The 13103-nt window shown below is 37.8% G+C and overlaps 1 protein-coding gene across 2 annotated transcripts in view; it reads left to right on the top strand.

Annotated features, from left to right (window-relative positions):
* Nucleotides 1–13103, top strand: part of nbeal2 (neurobeachin-like 2) — a 61412-nt gene that overhangs the window by 31450 nt on the left and 16859 nt on the right. The window contains exons 21-30 of one of the 2 annotated variants that reach the window (XM_041793160.1): nucleotides 913–1072; nucleotides 1357–1459; nucleotides 2129–2279; nucleotides 2508–2663; nucleotides 2768–2927; nucleotides 4713–4801; nucleotides 5598–6305; nucleotides 6442–6623; nucleotides 6753–6909; nucleotides 11207–11350. In XM_041793160.1, the coding sequence (XP_041649094.1) occupies nucleotides 913–1072; nucleotides 1357–1459; nucleotides 2129–2279; nucleotides 2508–2663; nucleotides 2768–2927; nucleotides 4713–4801; nucleotides 5598–6305; nucleotides 6442–6623; nucleotides 6753–6909; nucleotides 11207–11350 (2010 nt within the window). Of the gene's footprint in view, nucleotides 1–912; nucleotides 1073–1356; nucleotides 1460–2128; nucleotides 2280–2507; nucleotides 2664–2767; nucleotides 2928–4712; nucleotides 4802–5597; nucleotides 6306–6438; nucleotides 6624–6752; nucleotides 6910–11206; nucleotides 11351–13103 lie in introns of both variants that reach the window. The other variant, XM_041793159.1, reaches the window with a different exon arrangement.

The raw sequence follows: 13103 nt of genomic DNA, 5'->3' as shown, positions 1-13103 counted from the left end.
GTGAATTTCTTTTTAAAGGCGAGCAAATCCGAAGAAAATTAATTTAATTTAATATGATTTTAAAAAGGCCCTAAATATTTAATTTTATATTTTTGGAGTTAAATAAAAAAATCTACTGAGATAATGTCACTTAAATTAATTAAATAATGAATTTTAGTGTGTTAAAGTAGGCATTTCAGGTCTCAGGCTAAAAACGTCAGTTTAATGGGCATTTTCTCAGACTGTGGCACAATTGCAATGGTTAAGATCATTGCAGAGGAATCATGTGTGAGCAGGATGTTAAAAACATCTGCCAAGATACACCTGAGGAACCAAATATGAACACACAGGATGATAACTGGAGACGTTCATTATAGCAGGTTATTATGAAGTGTCATGTCTTGTCTTGCTGTATTTTATTCTTTCTCATTGTTATTTATTGCAAGCATTTTTCTTTTTGACTATTTCTATGAGTCTTGTGCAATATGGGTTAAGGTCAGAATTGGTGTTTTTAGACACAGACGGACCAAATACCAGGGGTTGGGTTGGCTTGTTTCACATTTTGATTTATGTACAAAAATATTTTTTTTAATGATATGTCCTCTTTAAAGACAGCAGCCTATCAGGTTTAACATCAGTACACAGAAGCTCCTATCATGTTACAGGATGTGAAATGGTGGTGTTGAAATGGAGCATCCTGGAAGGAAACTATGTCTTAATAATCACATGGAGGTTGCCCAGTTCAGTAGTGGTACAGGCTGAGACAAGCATACAGTATATACTGGACACAAACACTTCATCAGCCTTTAAGTGTTGCTTAAATAAGAGACTGTAAAAACACTTGTGGTGAGATAAATCACATACTTTAAGACAGTCATGCTTTAACACAAGCACAATTTAACCCCCTCCTCCTCTGTTCTTCCCCTGCTGCAGGTTCCTGGCAGTATGATGGACATGAACGTTTTCATGGCCTGTCAGCTGCTGCTTGAGCAGGTTTTCAACGAAGGCAACAGTTTACTCCTACAGCAGCTCTACCATCACCTGCTATTTGATTTCCGCATCTGGACTAAAAGCCATTTTGCTGTCTGCATTGGTAAGGAGTAAGCTGTCCTTGTGTTGATGAGTAATGCACCTGTGAACCTTTTTAAGTGTGCCGCAATTGTTTGTTCCCCTTTTATATGTGTGTGCAGCTAAAAAGCATAGAGAGAGAATACATTTATGCTTCCAGGTCAGGCAGTGGTAGCGATTAGAGCTTGTAAATGCTCTTTAGGACCCTTTTTTTAAAATGCATTTCTTAGGTAGGAGTATGCATATTCATTTGATATTATTAATGTCAGACTAAAGGGAAATAACAAAAGTGTTCTGTTCCTTCTAAAGCTCATGTGCAGTACCTGTCGACTGTGATCAACAAAGCAAAGCAGCGCATGAAGAGGAAGTATGGGGTCCAATACATTCTGGATACAATTCGCACTTACTACAGGTAAAACTTTGACATTTACGGTAGTGTTATTTAAGTCAAAACAAGGATCTTCTTTATAATTTACTATGCACAATATTAGAGCTATAAGCAGACATGCATTCATACTTTTGATCTCCCTGCTGCACAAATACAAGTTACCGTATATGTTATTGTTGCATAAGTAGGATTATTTATAATTATAGTAAGTAGTAGAGGTATTATGGTAGCTCAGTATATGGTAGCTCAAAGAATTTAAGCAAAATCAAAAAAAAGTGCCAGTGAGGATGGTAGCGGGATGGAGTGGGCGTGTCTGTTGAATGAGCTGTAGCCACGCCCACTGTACTGAGATGAACTGCTCTATGATTTTATATTATAGTGTTAGACTTCCTAACAGTCTAAATCCAGAATTCAGTCACATGTAGATCTCAGTGTTTTCGCATGATTAAAGCAACCATATTCCAACATATCTAGTGTGTTAGGCCAAAAGCTTTGGATTTCACTCACGGTCTTTAAACTTGTGTAATGTTAAGACAGGGATCTGTATGAGCCAGATATCTAGCCCACACTATTCATTGGTGTAGGGCTTTTGTAGGTCAGGATTACAAGACAGTTGAGTCTATTTTAAGCCATGATTTTTTTCAGTTCATGAGAAAAGAACTTTTCAATTTTTGTCTGAATGTTTGTCTATAGTGTGGAGAAAGATGGCAGTCCTCTGTCTGATGAAAAGCAGACAATTCAAACCTCTCTGTTCAGCTTGCTCAAAGACTTCCTAAAGTCCCCGACACCAGAGGAGCTTCACAGCATCCTAGCCTACATTTTGACCGCCACAGAGGAGCAGCAGGTATGTTTTATCCTGGTCTCTCCTGGGAGGTTTTATCGTTTGACCTTTTCAGAGTGATATTTAACTTCCAGTTCTTGACTTAATTCCCTTTGAGCAGCCCTTTTTAACTCTCTTGTTTTGGCATCTCTGAACTTTAAGATTTTTCCTGTAAACTTCTGTAAACCTTACTCTTCCTAATCCAAGATTCTTGTATGCTTTGTCCTGATGTTTTGTGTCTCCTCCCTGTAGGTGGTGAGGGTGTTGGATGTTCTGTATGACCTGTTAAGGACAAGCCCTCCTCGTGAGCAGGTGCAGGCTGTGCTGCTTGAATGGGGTGTGGAGCAGCTGTACTGTTTACTGCTCACCCAGAACTTTGGAGATGAGGTCAGGGAGAGGGTTTTCAGGGTGAGTTTTCTTAATATTCTTTTTGTGATCAAGGATTTTACTGCAAATTGCCGTATTATGGAGTACCAACTGAAAAAGTGTGTAATTTCCCTTTGACCTTGTAGGTTTTGTATAAAATCCTCAAAAGCGAGCGCGTGTCTGAGCGTAATAAGCAGCGCATAAAGCTGAAGGATTTTGGATATCTTGGCCTGGTGTTCTTCCTGGAAAACATCCCAGTGACCATGACAACAGTGCGATGTCTGTATGAGCAGGTTCTTGCTACAGGTAATGCCTAAACAGCCCTGTTTGAGAGGTCTGTAGTGATTGGAATAAATTAAAATCAGGCATTTCTGAATGTCAGAGCAGCAGAGGATTTGGCTTCTTCCTCTGTAATATAGAATGTGCAAAAATCAAACTAAACGTAAAAGTTGGAGGAGTTTTTCTTTGGAGCAAATTGATTTAACATTTTACAGGTGACACCAGCAAAAATCTGTCATTAGAGTCAGACTTTGAATTAAACTTTTCGAGGACTTTGGTCATACATTTGAAGTATTCGATGAATTCCTACTAATGTAAAGATCAAAATTTTCTTAACCCTTGTGTTGTCTTAATTTCCTGCATACTCCATTTGTTCTGAGGGTCAAAAATCACTTACCTTCACTGAACTCTGAAAACAAAGCAGCTGTGTTGAATTCAAAAATCTCAATCTGTTATGCATGAGGAAACAACCTCTCATTCATCGCAAACTTTGCTATTATCTGGGATTTCTCTCTCAACAGTGCAGAAAAACTGCAATTATATCTGTTGTTTTGTATTGCAACACACATATAATTGGTATCCGCTTTACTAAATCAGAGGTTCGCGGCTATTAATTTGAAGTTAATGCATCACTGTGCATGTATTGTACATGTATAGTCTTAAATGTTGCAGAAATTTGTTTTTAATGATTTTTAAAAAATGAAACAGTAAAGCTTTTTTATGAACATACAGTGTTGGTATTTGAAGTCTTACATTCTGCCACAAAAACGTCAAAAGAGGCCAATTTCTTTACAGGATGTCAGTGTAAACCAAATGCTTCTGTTTGCAAATTCCCTGTGATAATCTTTGTAGTGCACATTCTGTACAAGGAAAGTTTAGAAAACCTTAAATGTCAGTATTGGATAGCTACAGTTTATTTTATGAAGTGTAAAGTAGCATATGCCATAACATTGGCTCATTTACAAGCACTGAATGGGTTTATACTAATGCTAGCATAACAAAGCATCTGTATAAAAAACATTATGTAAAAATATGTTCAAATACTATGTATTCACCCTTTTTCAACCATCACTTCCACTTCCTCAGAGTATAAACTACAAAATTAAATTATATTTAAACAAGATGATTCAAAACAATACCATGACTAACATTATGATTAGTGCGGATTTTTTTTTTATCCCAAAACAACACAAGGGTTAAAGTACAACCATGTAATTGAGCAAAATTTATAGCTTAAACACAGATAGCCTTGGTTTGTTCCATTTTAAATTCCTCATGTCAAAATCTTCTAAGTATGCTCATAAAAATCAACCAAATACTCATCAAAATGAGGTTTGTCTACAGGCATTCAAAGAATACAAGTTTTACGACAAAGTAAGTTTCCTCTACTTGATAAATTACTGCTACATTTGATTTAATTTAGGTTTAAATGAGTAGTTAAAAGAAACTTCTGAAAATCAAGTTTTGATTATTGTTTAAACGATGAAACTTTAACAAATCAATAACATTTTCCTTTTATTAAGAACTTAATTATGTAGTCCTTTTACATGATATAAACCTTCTATGACACAGAGAATATCTTTTAAATAATGAACCTAATTTGTTGAGTGAAGTCATTTAACTAAGTAGAAATATTGAAAATACCTTCTATAATCTTTGACATAGACTTTAGAAATATTTTCATTTTTCTTTGAATTATCTACACTTTAAAGCTAATTGGTGTGTTTTTTAGTAATGCAAAGCTTTTAAGAAATTATTCAAAAATGTTTTCCTGAGATTTAACACTGATGTAAAACTGCTGCTGTGTCACAGATGCCAACCCGAACTTCAGAGACCTGCTGGCTGTGGTCTCTCTGTCCCATCAAGCTGAACTGACTGTCCGCTTAGACGTCTGTCGTAAGGTCGGTCTGCTTACATGACTTTTCCGAGTATAATATGAAGCATATTCATGATCTCAGAGCTGAATATTCTTAGTCAGCTTCCACTCATTCAAAATTCTGCAGCACAAGTATTAAAACCAGGAGCAGAGCACACATTACACCTATTTCAAAGTGGTTCCACTGGTTCCATGTTAGTTTCCATTTTGATTTTAAAATTCTTTTATAAGTTTAGAAAGCACTACATGGCCTTGCTCCAGACTACCTTTCAGAGATGGTTTTAGTTTATGAACCAGGACAGCTCCTCAGATCCTCTGGTTCCTCTTTCTTGGCTGTTTCACATAGTAGAGCTAAAAAGTTTGATGATTCTTCATTCAGCTATTATGCTACAAGATGGTGGAACAGCCTACCAGAGGATCTGAGTGAAGCTGAGAATATCCAGATTTTTAAGCACAAGTTGAAAAAATATTTAAATAGTCTGGCTTTTATGTAGTACTTTATAATTTTATGATTATTAGTATTATAAAAATCATTGTACTTGTTTTTCTATTTCTTATTTTATTCACATTTTAGGGTTTAGGATTTTATTTATCTCTAGTTATGATCATCTGCTCTTTTAATGCCTTGTTTTATGGGCTTTTTTTAATTATTCAGGATTTTTAATCTTTAGTCATTGTTTTTATTGTTTTTATTTTTATTTTCTCTTTTTTTAATACTCATCTTTTTAATTATTTTATTAGATTAATTTTGGTGTCTCTAACGCCTTTGTACCAATTTACCTTTTTGGCAGTCACTTTTGTTTCTTCTCCTCTTTCCTTAGCTCTTCCACCTGATCTACTCCAATGAGGATTATGTGAAGCAGCTGGCTAAGCAACCCGGCTGGCAGGACATCCTAACCAAACTCTATGTGAAAGAGTCATTCGAGTACTGTCCCGCCAGCATGACTGACTCTGGCACTCACAGCTCCTTTGAGCCAAACTACCGTCCACCACTGCGCAGAGATCACTCTCTAGTCATAGAGGATCCAAACATCTTCCTGAGCTACCGAACCTCACAGGACATTGAAGACCCGGAGGAGGAAGAGGAGGGTGGTAGACGGGACATGTCTGAGGGATTCTCTGATTTATCCCAGTCACCTCCGAGTGGAGGCGGAAGCACTCTAAAAAACTTCTCCAGCTCTCTTCATTTTAAGTCGTTTGATTCAGTGGAACAAGGAAGCCACTCATCCTCCATATCTAATGCAGTAGATATCAATTCATCTCGCCCCGATGACGAAGGGAGAGACTACCAGCCCCTCTCCCCCTTTGGTACATCACCCTTTGATTTGGAGCTTGGTGGGATGGGGGAGACGGGCAAAAACACCCCTGCAGGCAGTCTGACAAACACGCCGTCTCCTCTAGAGCACTGCAAACCTTTTCCACCACTGAGACCCAGAAAGAGCTCCAGTCTGTCAAACGTTTTAGATGATACAAGCTACGGGACAGACCCTCCTACTGGAGATACAATATCCAACACATCAAACCCACAGGTACTGCTCTCTCTGCTCAGATTTTACTCATTTATAAAGATAATTCCTAATTTTCAGACTCTGTTTTACAGTAAGAAATAATTATTTAGGATTTTTGTGAATATTTCGATGCTGAGTGTTGCTTGTGTCTTAGCAGGCCCCAGAGGAAGAGCTGTGCAACCTTTTGACAAACATCATCTTCTCAGTGTTGTGGTGCCGCAGTGGGCTGGAGGGGACAGAGGATGTGGTGTGGAGAGAGAGAGGACAGGTTTTCTCTGTTCTTACCAAACTTGGCTCCTCCTCCCAGCTGGTCCGTCCTCCTGATGAAATAAAACGCAGGTTAGTGACACAGATTTTCCACAGAAAACATATTGAATTCAAATAGCAGCTTTAACCCAAATAGACCTCATTGCCTGCTGTGCAACCTTCCATCTAAATACTCTAAAAAGACCTTTTTCACTCTGTCAGTCTGTTGGAGATGATGCTGGAGTCATCTCTGTCAGACCTGAGGGAGGCCCAGGGAGCGTCTCTGCCTTTCTGTCCCAGTCTGGTTCGACTCCTCAGGCTCCTGCAGGACTTTTTGTTCGCTGAGGGTACAAACAACCATACATTGTGGAGTGAAAAGGTAAATCACATATACTAATTGCCTTCTGCCTTCACTTTATCCATGACAAGCTCTTCGGTGTTCTGCTTTATAACTGTATAGAAATAATTATATTAAACTAGGGCTGTCAAGATCACTGCATTAATCATGATTAAGTAAAATCTGCAATTAGTGAGTTATCTGCATATTGTGTTATCATTTACCTTTTCACTGTCCCCTTATTTCCTTTTCAATCCATAACAAGTTCATTTGTCCTTGTTTAGGTTCATATCATAATCTTCCATCCACCAATTAAAACAGGTCTCTATCCAAACAGGAAGTCAGATACCATACATTCAAGCAGAAAATAAAATAAAAACTACACAAGAACAGTTTTAAATGCAAAATAGAGGATTTTAAAAAATGTGATAAAAGGACACGATAAATTGTGATTCGTCACAGAAATCCCAAGGTTTATCCCAAATAAAATGTTTCATCTTTTGACAGTCCTATAGCAAACCAAACTTTACCAAAAAAATTCTTTTTTTTTTTTTGCATTATGGACTGAATTGCATTAATGCAGCCAGATCTCAGTTGTCCTTTGATGCAATAATGCAATTCAACGTTACAATGTTATAACGTTGCATTTAATATTAATGACATTTTAAAGAGAGGGAGATGAAACTGACTTTTACCACCACAGTGTAGATAAAAATTAAACATGTTTATGTGTAAATTGAATTAAAAAGTTAAAAGAATCAATAGAGCAATGCCTGTTAGCTAGTTCAGGCAGACAACTCGAGCTCCGTTGATTTTACACCTAACATTGATCACAATAATAATAATGTGACAAACATCTTCCCATTTGACAGTCTATTTAAGCTGCAAGATCTCTTCTCTCTGCTCTGCCTGCATCAGTGCTACACTATTATTTCAACCCTGCCACCATCCCAGAATCCTCAAGTAGACTCTGACCGGGGCTTTAAGATACTAGCTCATCACTTTTACTGTATACGCTATATGGACAAAAGTATTTTGCCTCACCTGTCAATTATTGAACTCAGGTGTTTCAGTCAGACCTGTTGTCACAGGTGTATTAAATCTAGCACCTAGCCATGCAGTTTACATTTAAAAACATTTGTCATACAAAATGTGCTGTTCTGAATAGCCCAGTGACTCAAGCTTGGTACTGTGATGGATGACACCTCTGCAAGAAGATGGTTTTTGAAATTTCATCACTGCTGGATATTCGACAGTCAACTGAAAGTGCTATTATTAGAAGAGTTAAGGAACTACAGCGACTCAGCCAAAAAAGCGGAAGATCATATAAAATCACAAAGTGGGGCCAACAATTGCTAATGGTACATAAAAGTCGGCAACTCTCTGCTGATTCCATACCTGAAGAGTTCCCAACTTCCACTGGCTTTAATGTAAGCACAAAAACTGTGCAGCGGGAGCTTCATGGAATGGGTTTCCATGGCCAAGCAGCAGCAAGCAAGCCTCACATCAGCAAATATAATTCCAAGTGTCAGATGGAGTGGTGTAAAGCACAGCACACTGTGGAGCAGTGGAACTGTGTTCTGTGGAGTGATAAAGCCAGCGTCCCTGTTTGGCAGTCAACTGGACGAGTCTGGGTTTGGCAGATGCCAAGAGAATGTTGACTGCTTGACTGCATTGTGCCAACTGTGAAGATTGGTGGAGGAGGGATAATGGTATGAGGCTGTTTTTAAGAATTTGGACTAGGCCCCTTATCTCCAGTGAGATCTTAATGCTTGAGCATGCCAAGACATTTTGGACAATGCTATGCTTCCAACTTTCTGGCAACAATTTGGGGAAGGCCCCTTTCTCTTCCAACATGACTGTGCCCCAGTGTACAAGGGATTATAAAGAAGGTTTGATGAGTTCATTGTGGAAGAACTTTACTGGCCCACACAGAGACCTGACCTCAACCCCATGAAGCATCTTAAGGATGAATTAGGAACAGAGATCGCGAGCCTGGCCATCTTGTCCAACATCAGTACCTGACCTCATAATGCTCTACTCAATGAATGGAAATTCCCACAAAAACACTCCAAAATCTTGTGGACAGCCTTCCAAGAAGTGTGGGGGCTGTGATAGCAGCAAAAAGGGGGACCAACTCCATACTAAAATACATGTATTTGAATACAATGTCATCACAGTCCATGTTGGTGGAATGGTCAGGTGGAAAAATACTTTTGTGCAAATAGTGTATGTTCTGCTGTAGCAATGAACATTTTAACCATTACAAATGTAAGCTGTCTGCCTAAAAATCTACTTATGTGCTACATATCATATTTGAACTCATAATGACTGAAAGACAAACAGTAGTTTAACATTTTGGAAAGCATTTGAATTTTGCTTTTGGCTTAATGATAGGAATCATTTCAATTTCCTGTTAAAAATAAAGCTACTGCTTGCAACAGATTAGCTTGGTTTAGCACAAAGTTTTGGTTTGGGAGAAGCTGGCTTGCATGTTTAAAAATGTTAGAATTTTCTTGGGGTGTAATAATTAGAATGATAACATTATGTCTGTCAAAATGTAAAAAATGTTAAGTCTTATGTCTGTAAACCCCCACTGTAACCCCCACAAAGCTATAAATGGCAGCCAGCTGGCTTAGTTTGATTAGCCAAGCATTGGTCACTGGTGTACCTCTGTTTTTTGTTAGGAATTAATACATTTAAATTAAAATTATTAGTTGCTAGTTGTCATTAAACTCAGAGAAGGAGGAAAATAAGATGTTGGGATTTTAAGAGTATCCTTTGGCTTTAAATGTCTGCAGCTATAAATCCATCCCACAAACAATTAATATTGAAATAGTTTTAGAATGACTTAACATTTGATCTGTTTTTACAGATATTTATTGTCATAATTAGTAGATCTTAAAAAAAGGTTAAGGCTGGCAGAAGTACTGCAAAAATGACCACCTAAAGTGGTGAAAAGGGGTTAGGGAGTAGCAAAAATGGGTGATAGGTGGCAAAATGGGTTGTGGAGTGGCACAAAGGGACACAATTTGGCAGAAAAAATGGTGAAAGGAGTTAAAATTTGGCAAAAATTGGTAAAAAATGAAAAAAAGGGCAAAAAGTATCAAAAATGTGTTACAAATGACAAAAAAATGTGCCAAAAAAGTAGTGAAAATGGGTTAAAAGTGGCAAAAATGGATAAAAGAGGAGCACAAAGGGGATAAAACATTCAGGAAAAATGGTTCAAAAGGGGCTAAAAGTGTCGCAAATGAGCTAATACTAGTACTGAATCACAACTGGGGAGGGCCCATTCTCTGGGAATTTCAGGGGCCCAGCCAATTCTGTTGTCAGGCCTGTCTCCTTGTGTCCTGTTGCATTATGCATAATTGATAATAAATCTCACTGGTAATGCCTAAAAATGTCCTGCATTTTGAAAGAAAATACAAATAATACTACAATAATATTTGTTTAATTTTTGTGTATTTGAAAATCCGGCCCCCAGAGTTTCGGTCGAGACTAATTCTGGCCCTTGTGCAAATGTACTTGATGACCCCTAGTCTAGATCAACCTAGGACAAAGAGGTGGAAGTAAGACAGGTGTTAAGCATCTGACAAAATAACTACTATGAGCTGGCTTGCTTTGAGTCAGCCATGCCCTATAATCATACAGTTTTAGATTGTATCCTTCTTGAAACCAAATCGTATTTAGAAAAACCCTCATATTAACTGTTATGACCAGAATTGTTTGTGGAACCAAGCAGTGAACATGTTCAATTGTGACTTGAGTACTGACTGCAGAAGGACACTACTTACCAGTACAATGCTGTATATTTTTGGACATCAGTGGGATTTAGATAAATATTTTTTAAAAAGCTCAATGCTCAGAGCAACAGTCCACATTTAGACTTAGAACATGATGTTGAAGGTTGTTATCTTGTTATCTACCAATTATTAATATCATGAGACTCAACTCATTTTTTTCATTACAGTATATGAAAACGGTCATTAAAGTTTGGGCGATTAAGTTGCAATTTAGATCTATAGTAACTAGCTGACTGTCTGAGACAGTTTAGGTTAGTACATTAGACTTTACATTTAAGAAATGACCTTAGCCACAGCTGAGTGTGCTGCTGGGTGTGGTTGATGTCAGTTGGTGTTTAGCATTGGGGGGAAAATTCCTGTCCTTTCTGACTGCAGGGTGGAGAGTCACAACTGTATCTGAATCACCTTTTCAAATGCATGCTTAGCAGTATTTAATGTACTGAATGGATGTAGATTGTTGTTGATGCTACAAGGTGTGGAAACAGGTTGAGCCTTTTCTCTCGAGCCTTTTGTTAACAGTTGCTGTTGCGTTTCAGATCTTCGAGGGGGTGGTGAACCTGCTGGACAAGTTGCAGGCTTGGCATAGCACCCCTGGCAGCCCCGGGAACACCGAACTGAAGGAGATGGCACAGATCGGCCTGCGTATCATCACTGCATACATCCATCAGCAGCACTCACCGGTCAGAAACTGGTCTTGTATAACTTGTCTTGTCACTTAGTCAACCAAAAATGTCAAATATGTCTAAGTGTCTTCACAACCCAAACACCTGTGGAACTAAACTTTCCAAAATATAAACTGTACAGGAGTTACAGTATTTAACTCGATAAGCGCCCTCAGATAAAGCCAGTTTAGAAATACCAATCCTTCTATGGCTTTCTTCTCATAGACATTGCAGTCATTCCTCTGAGGGAGTGTTCAGTGTGAAAGGGCAGCTCCTCTCTGAGTTATGACTGATTCTAATGCCGCTGCTGCTCTGGGATTAGAGGGATGAATTGAGTGGGTCATAAACAAGCTGACCATAAGGCTTTTCATCACATATTGCTGTGTCTGTCTCTGCTGGTAGAACTCCCCCTTAAGCTGTTTGTGTCTTAAATGTCAGATTTGAAATAAATTAATGTTAATTGCACCCTGACAGAATAGCTTACTGACTCACATTGATTAACATTAATTCCAGTGGTGGAATTCATTGTTAGCATTTGCTAATAGCACTATCTAATTTATAAAGTACTTATTACTGTGTCTGTTTGTTTTAGTTTACGCTTTTTCTTGTAGTCCTTATTTCAGATGGAGTTTTTATGGTAACTTTACTGATAGATTTTTCATACAGATTATATAAACGGGTTGTGACACATGATTCTATTCTATGAATCAAACCATCCACTATATTAAAAAAATACTTTAACACATTGAATTGAAAAAGGGAAATGCCTCGTAAAATGAGCTATTACAACATAAACTAACTGAAGTTAATACTGACAGCTGTTGGCCTTTTAAAGTAAACAAGAGCATCAGCAACAAGATGACTCTTTCTAAATTGTTATTATAAATGCCTTAAACCACAGCTGGAGTCGGATGAAGTATTTGACAACACACTGCCTAAACAGCCTTTGCTACTTTTCCCAATGCAAAGAAAAATCAGGATTATTATTCTAAATACTACTTGCACATTTACAGGACAAAATCAGCAAAAGGGTAAGTTGTATGAACTTTTCTAAAGGGGGTGCCAAAACCTAAACAAATGAAGTTTTTTTTTTTTTATTTCTTAGCTTATTCTTCTAATTAACCACATGTAGGCTGTTTTCTTTTTTAAACAGAAGTTTTCCTCCTCCTTTTTAAAAATCTAATCCCGCCCAGACACACTACATTCTTACACCGTAGCAATCGTTGGCGAGGCTTGTGTCTTTGGAGTGTCACAACTGCAGTGACCTTAATACTCAATTAAGGCATCTCTTTTTATTATATTAGCCCTCATTTATCAAACTTGAGTAGAAATCAGCCCAAATTTGGGTTTGAACAAGGTCCACATGTAATTAATGAAACATGGGTATCTGGCCTATCACAGTGTGCGACTGACAAGTCATTGATGAATGTGGCAGCTGAAAACAATCGTTATTTAAATAACATGCCCCTGTATATTGACAGTTCAGCTTGCCCAGGGAGGTATGTAACAGCCAAGAAACTTGTTGCCCCTATTGTGCTGTCAGTGTCCAGGTCAGAAAAGTAAAGTCAATTAAATATTTGCTGTTGGGGATAGACAGTGATGTGCTGGTTTATGGCGCAGATAAAATGCAGACTTCTGAATTTTAATGAGACTTAAGAACAGATTTAAGAAAACCTGAAATATCTTGTGTAATTCTTACATTTTAGAATGCTGGATGAGGTCTTGTCTCTATTTTACAGCCTCCAGCAGTGCGTCTTTGTGTCTTACACAC

This window comes from Cheilinus undulatus, linkage group 8, assembly GCF_018320785.1.
Source record: "Cheilinus undulatus linkage group 8, ASM1832078v1, whole genome shotgun sequence".
Classification (NCBI taxonomy): Eukaryota; Metazoa; Chordata; class Actinopteri; order Labriformes; family Labridae; genus Cheilinus; species Cheilinus undulatus.
Note: the sequence above shows the minus strand (reverse complement) of the source record. Positions and strands in the feature narration are given on the sequence as shown.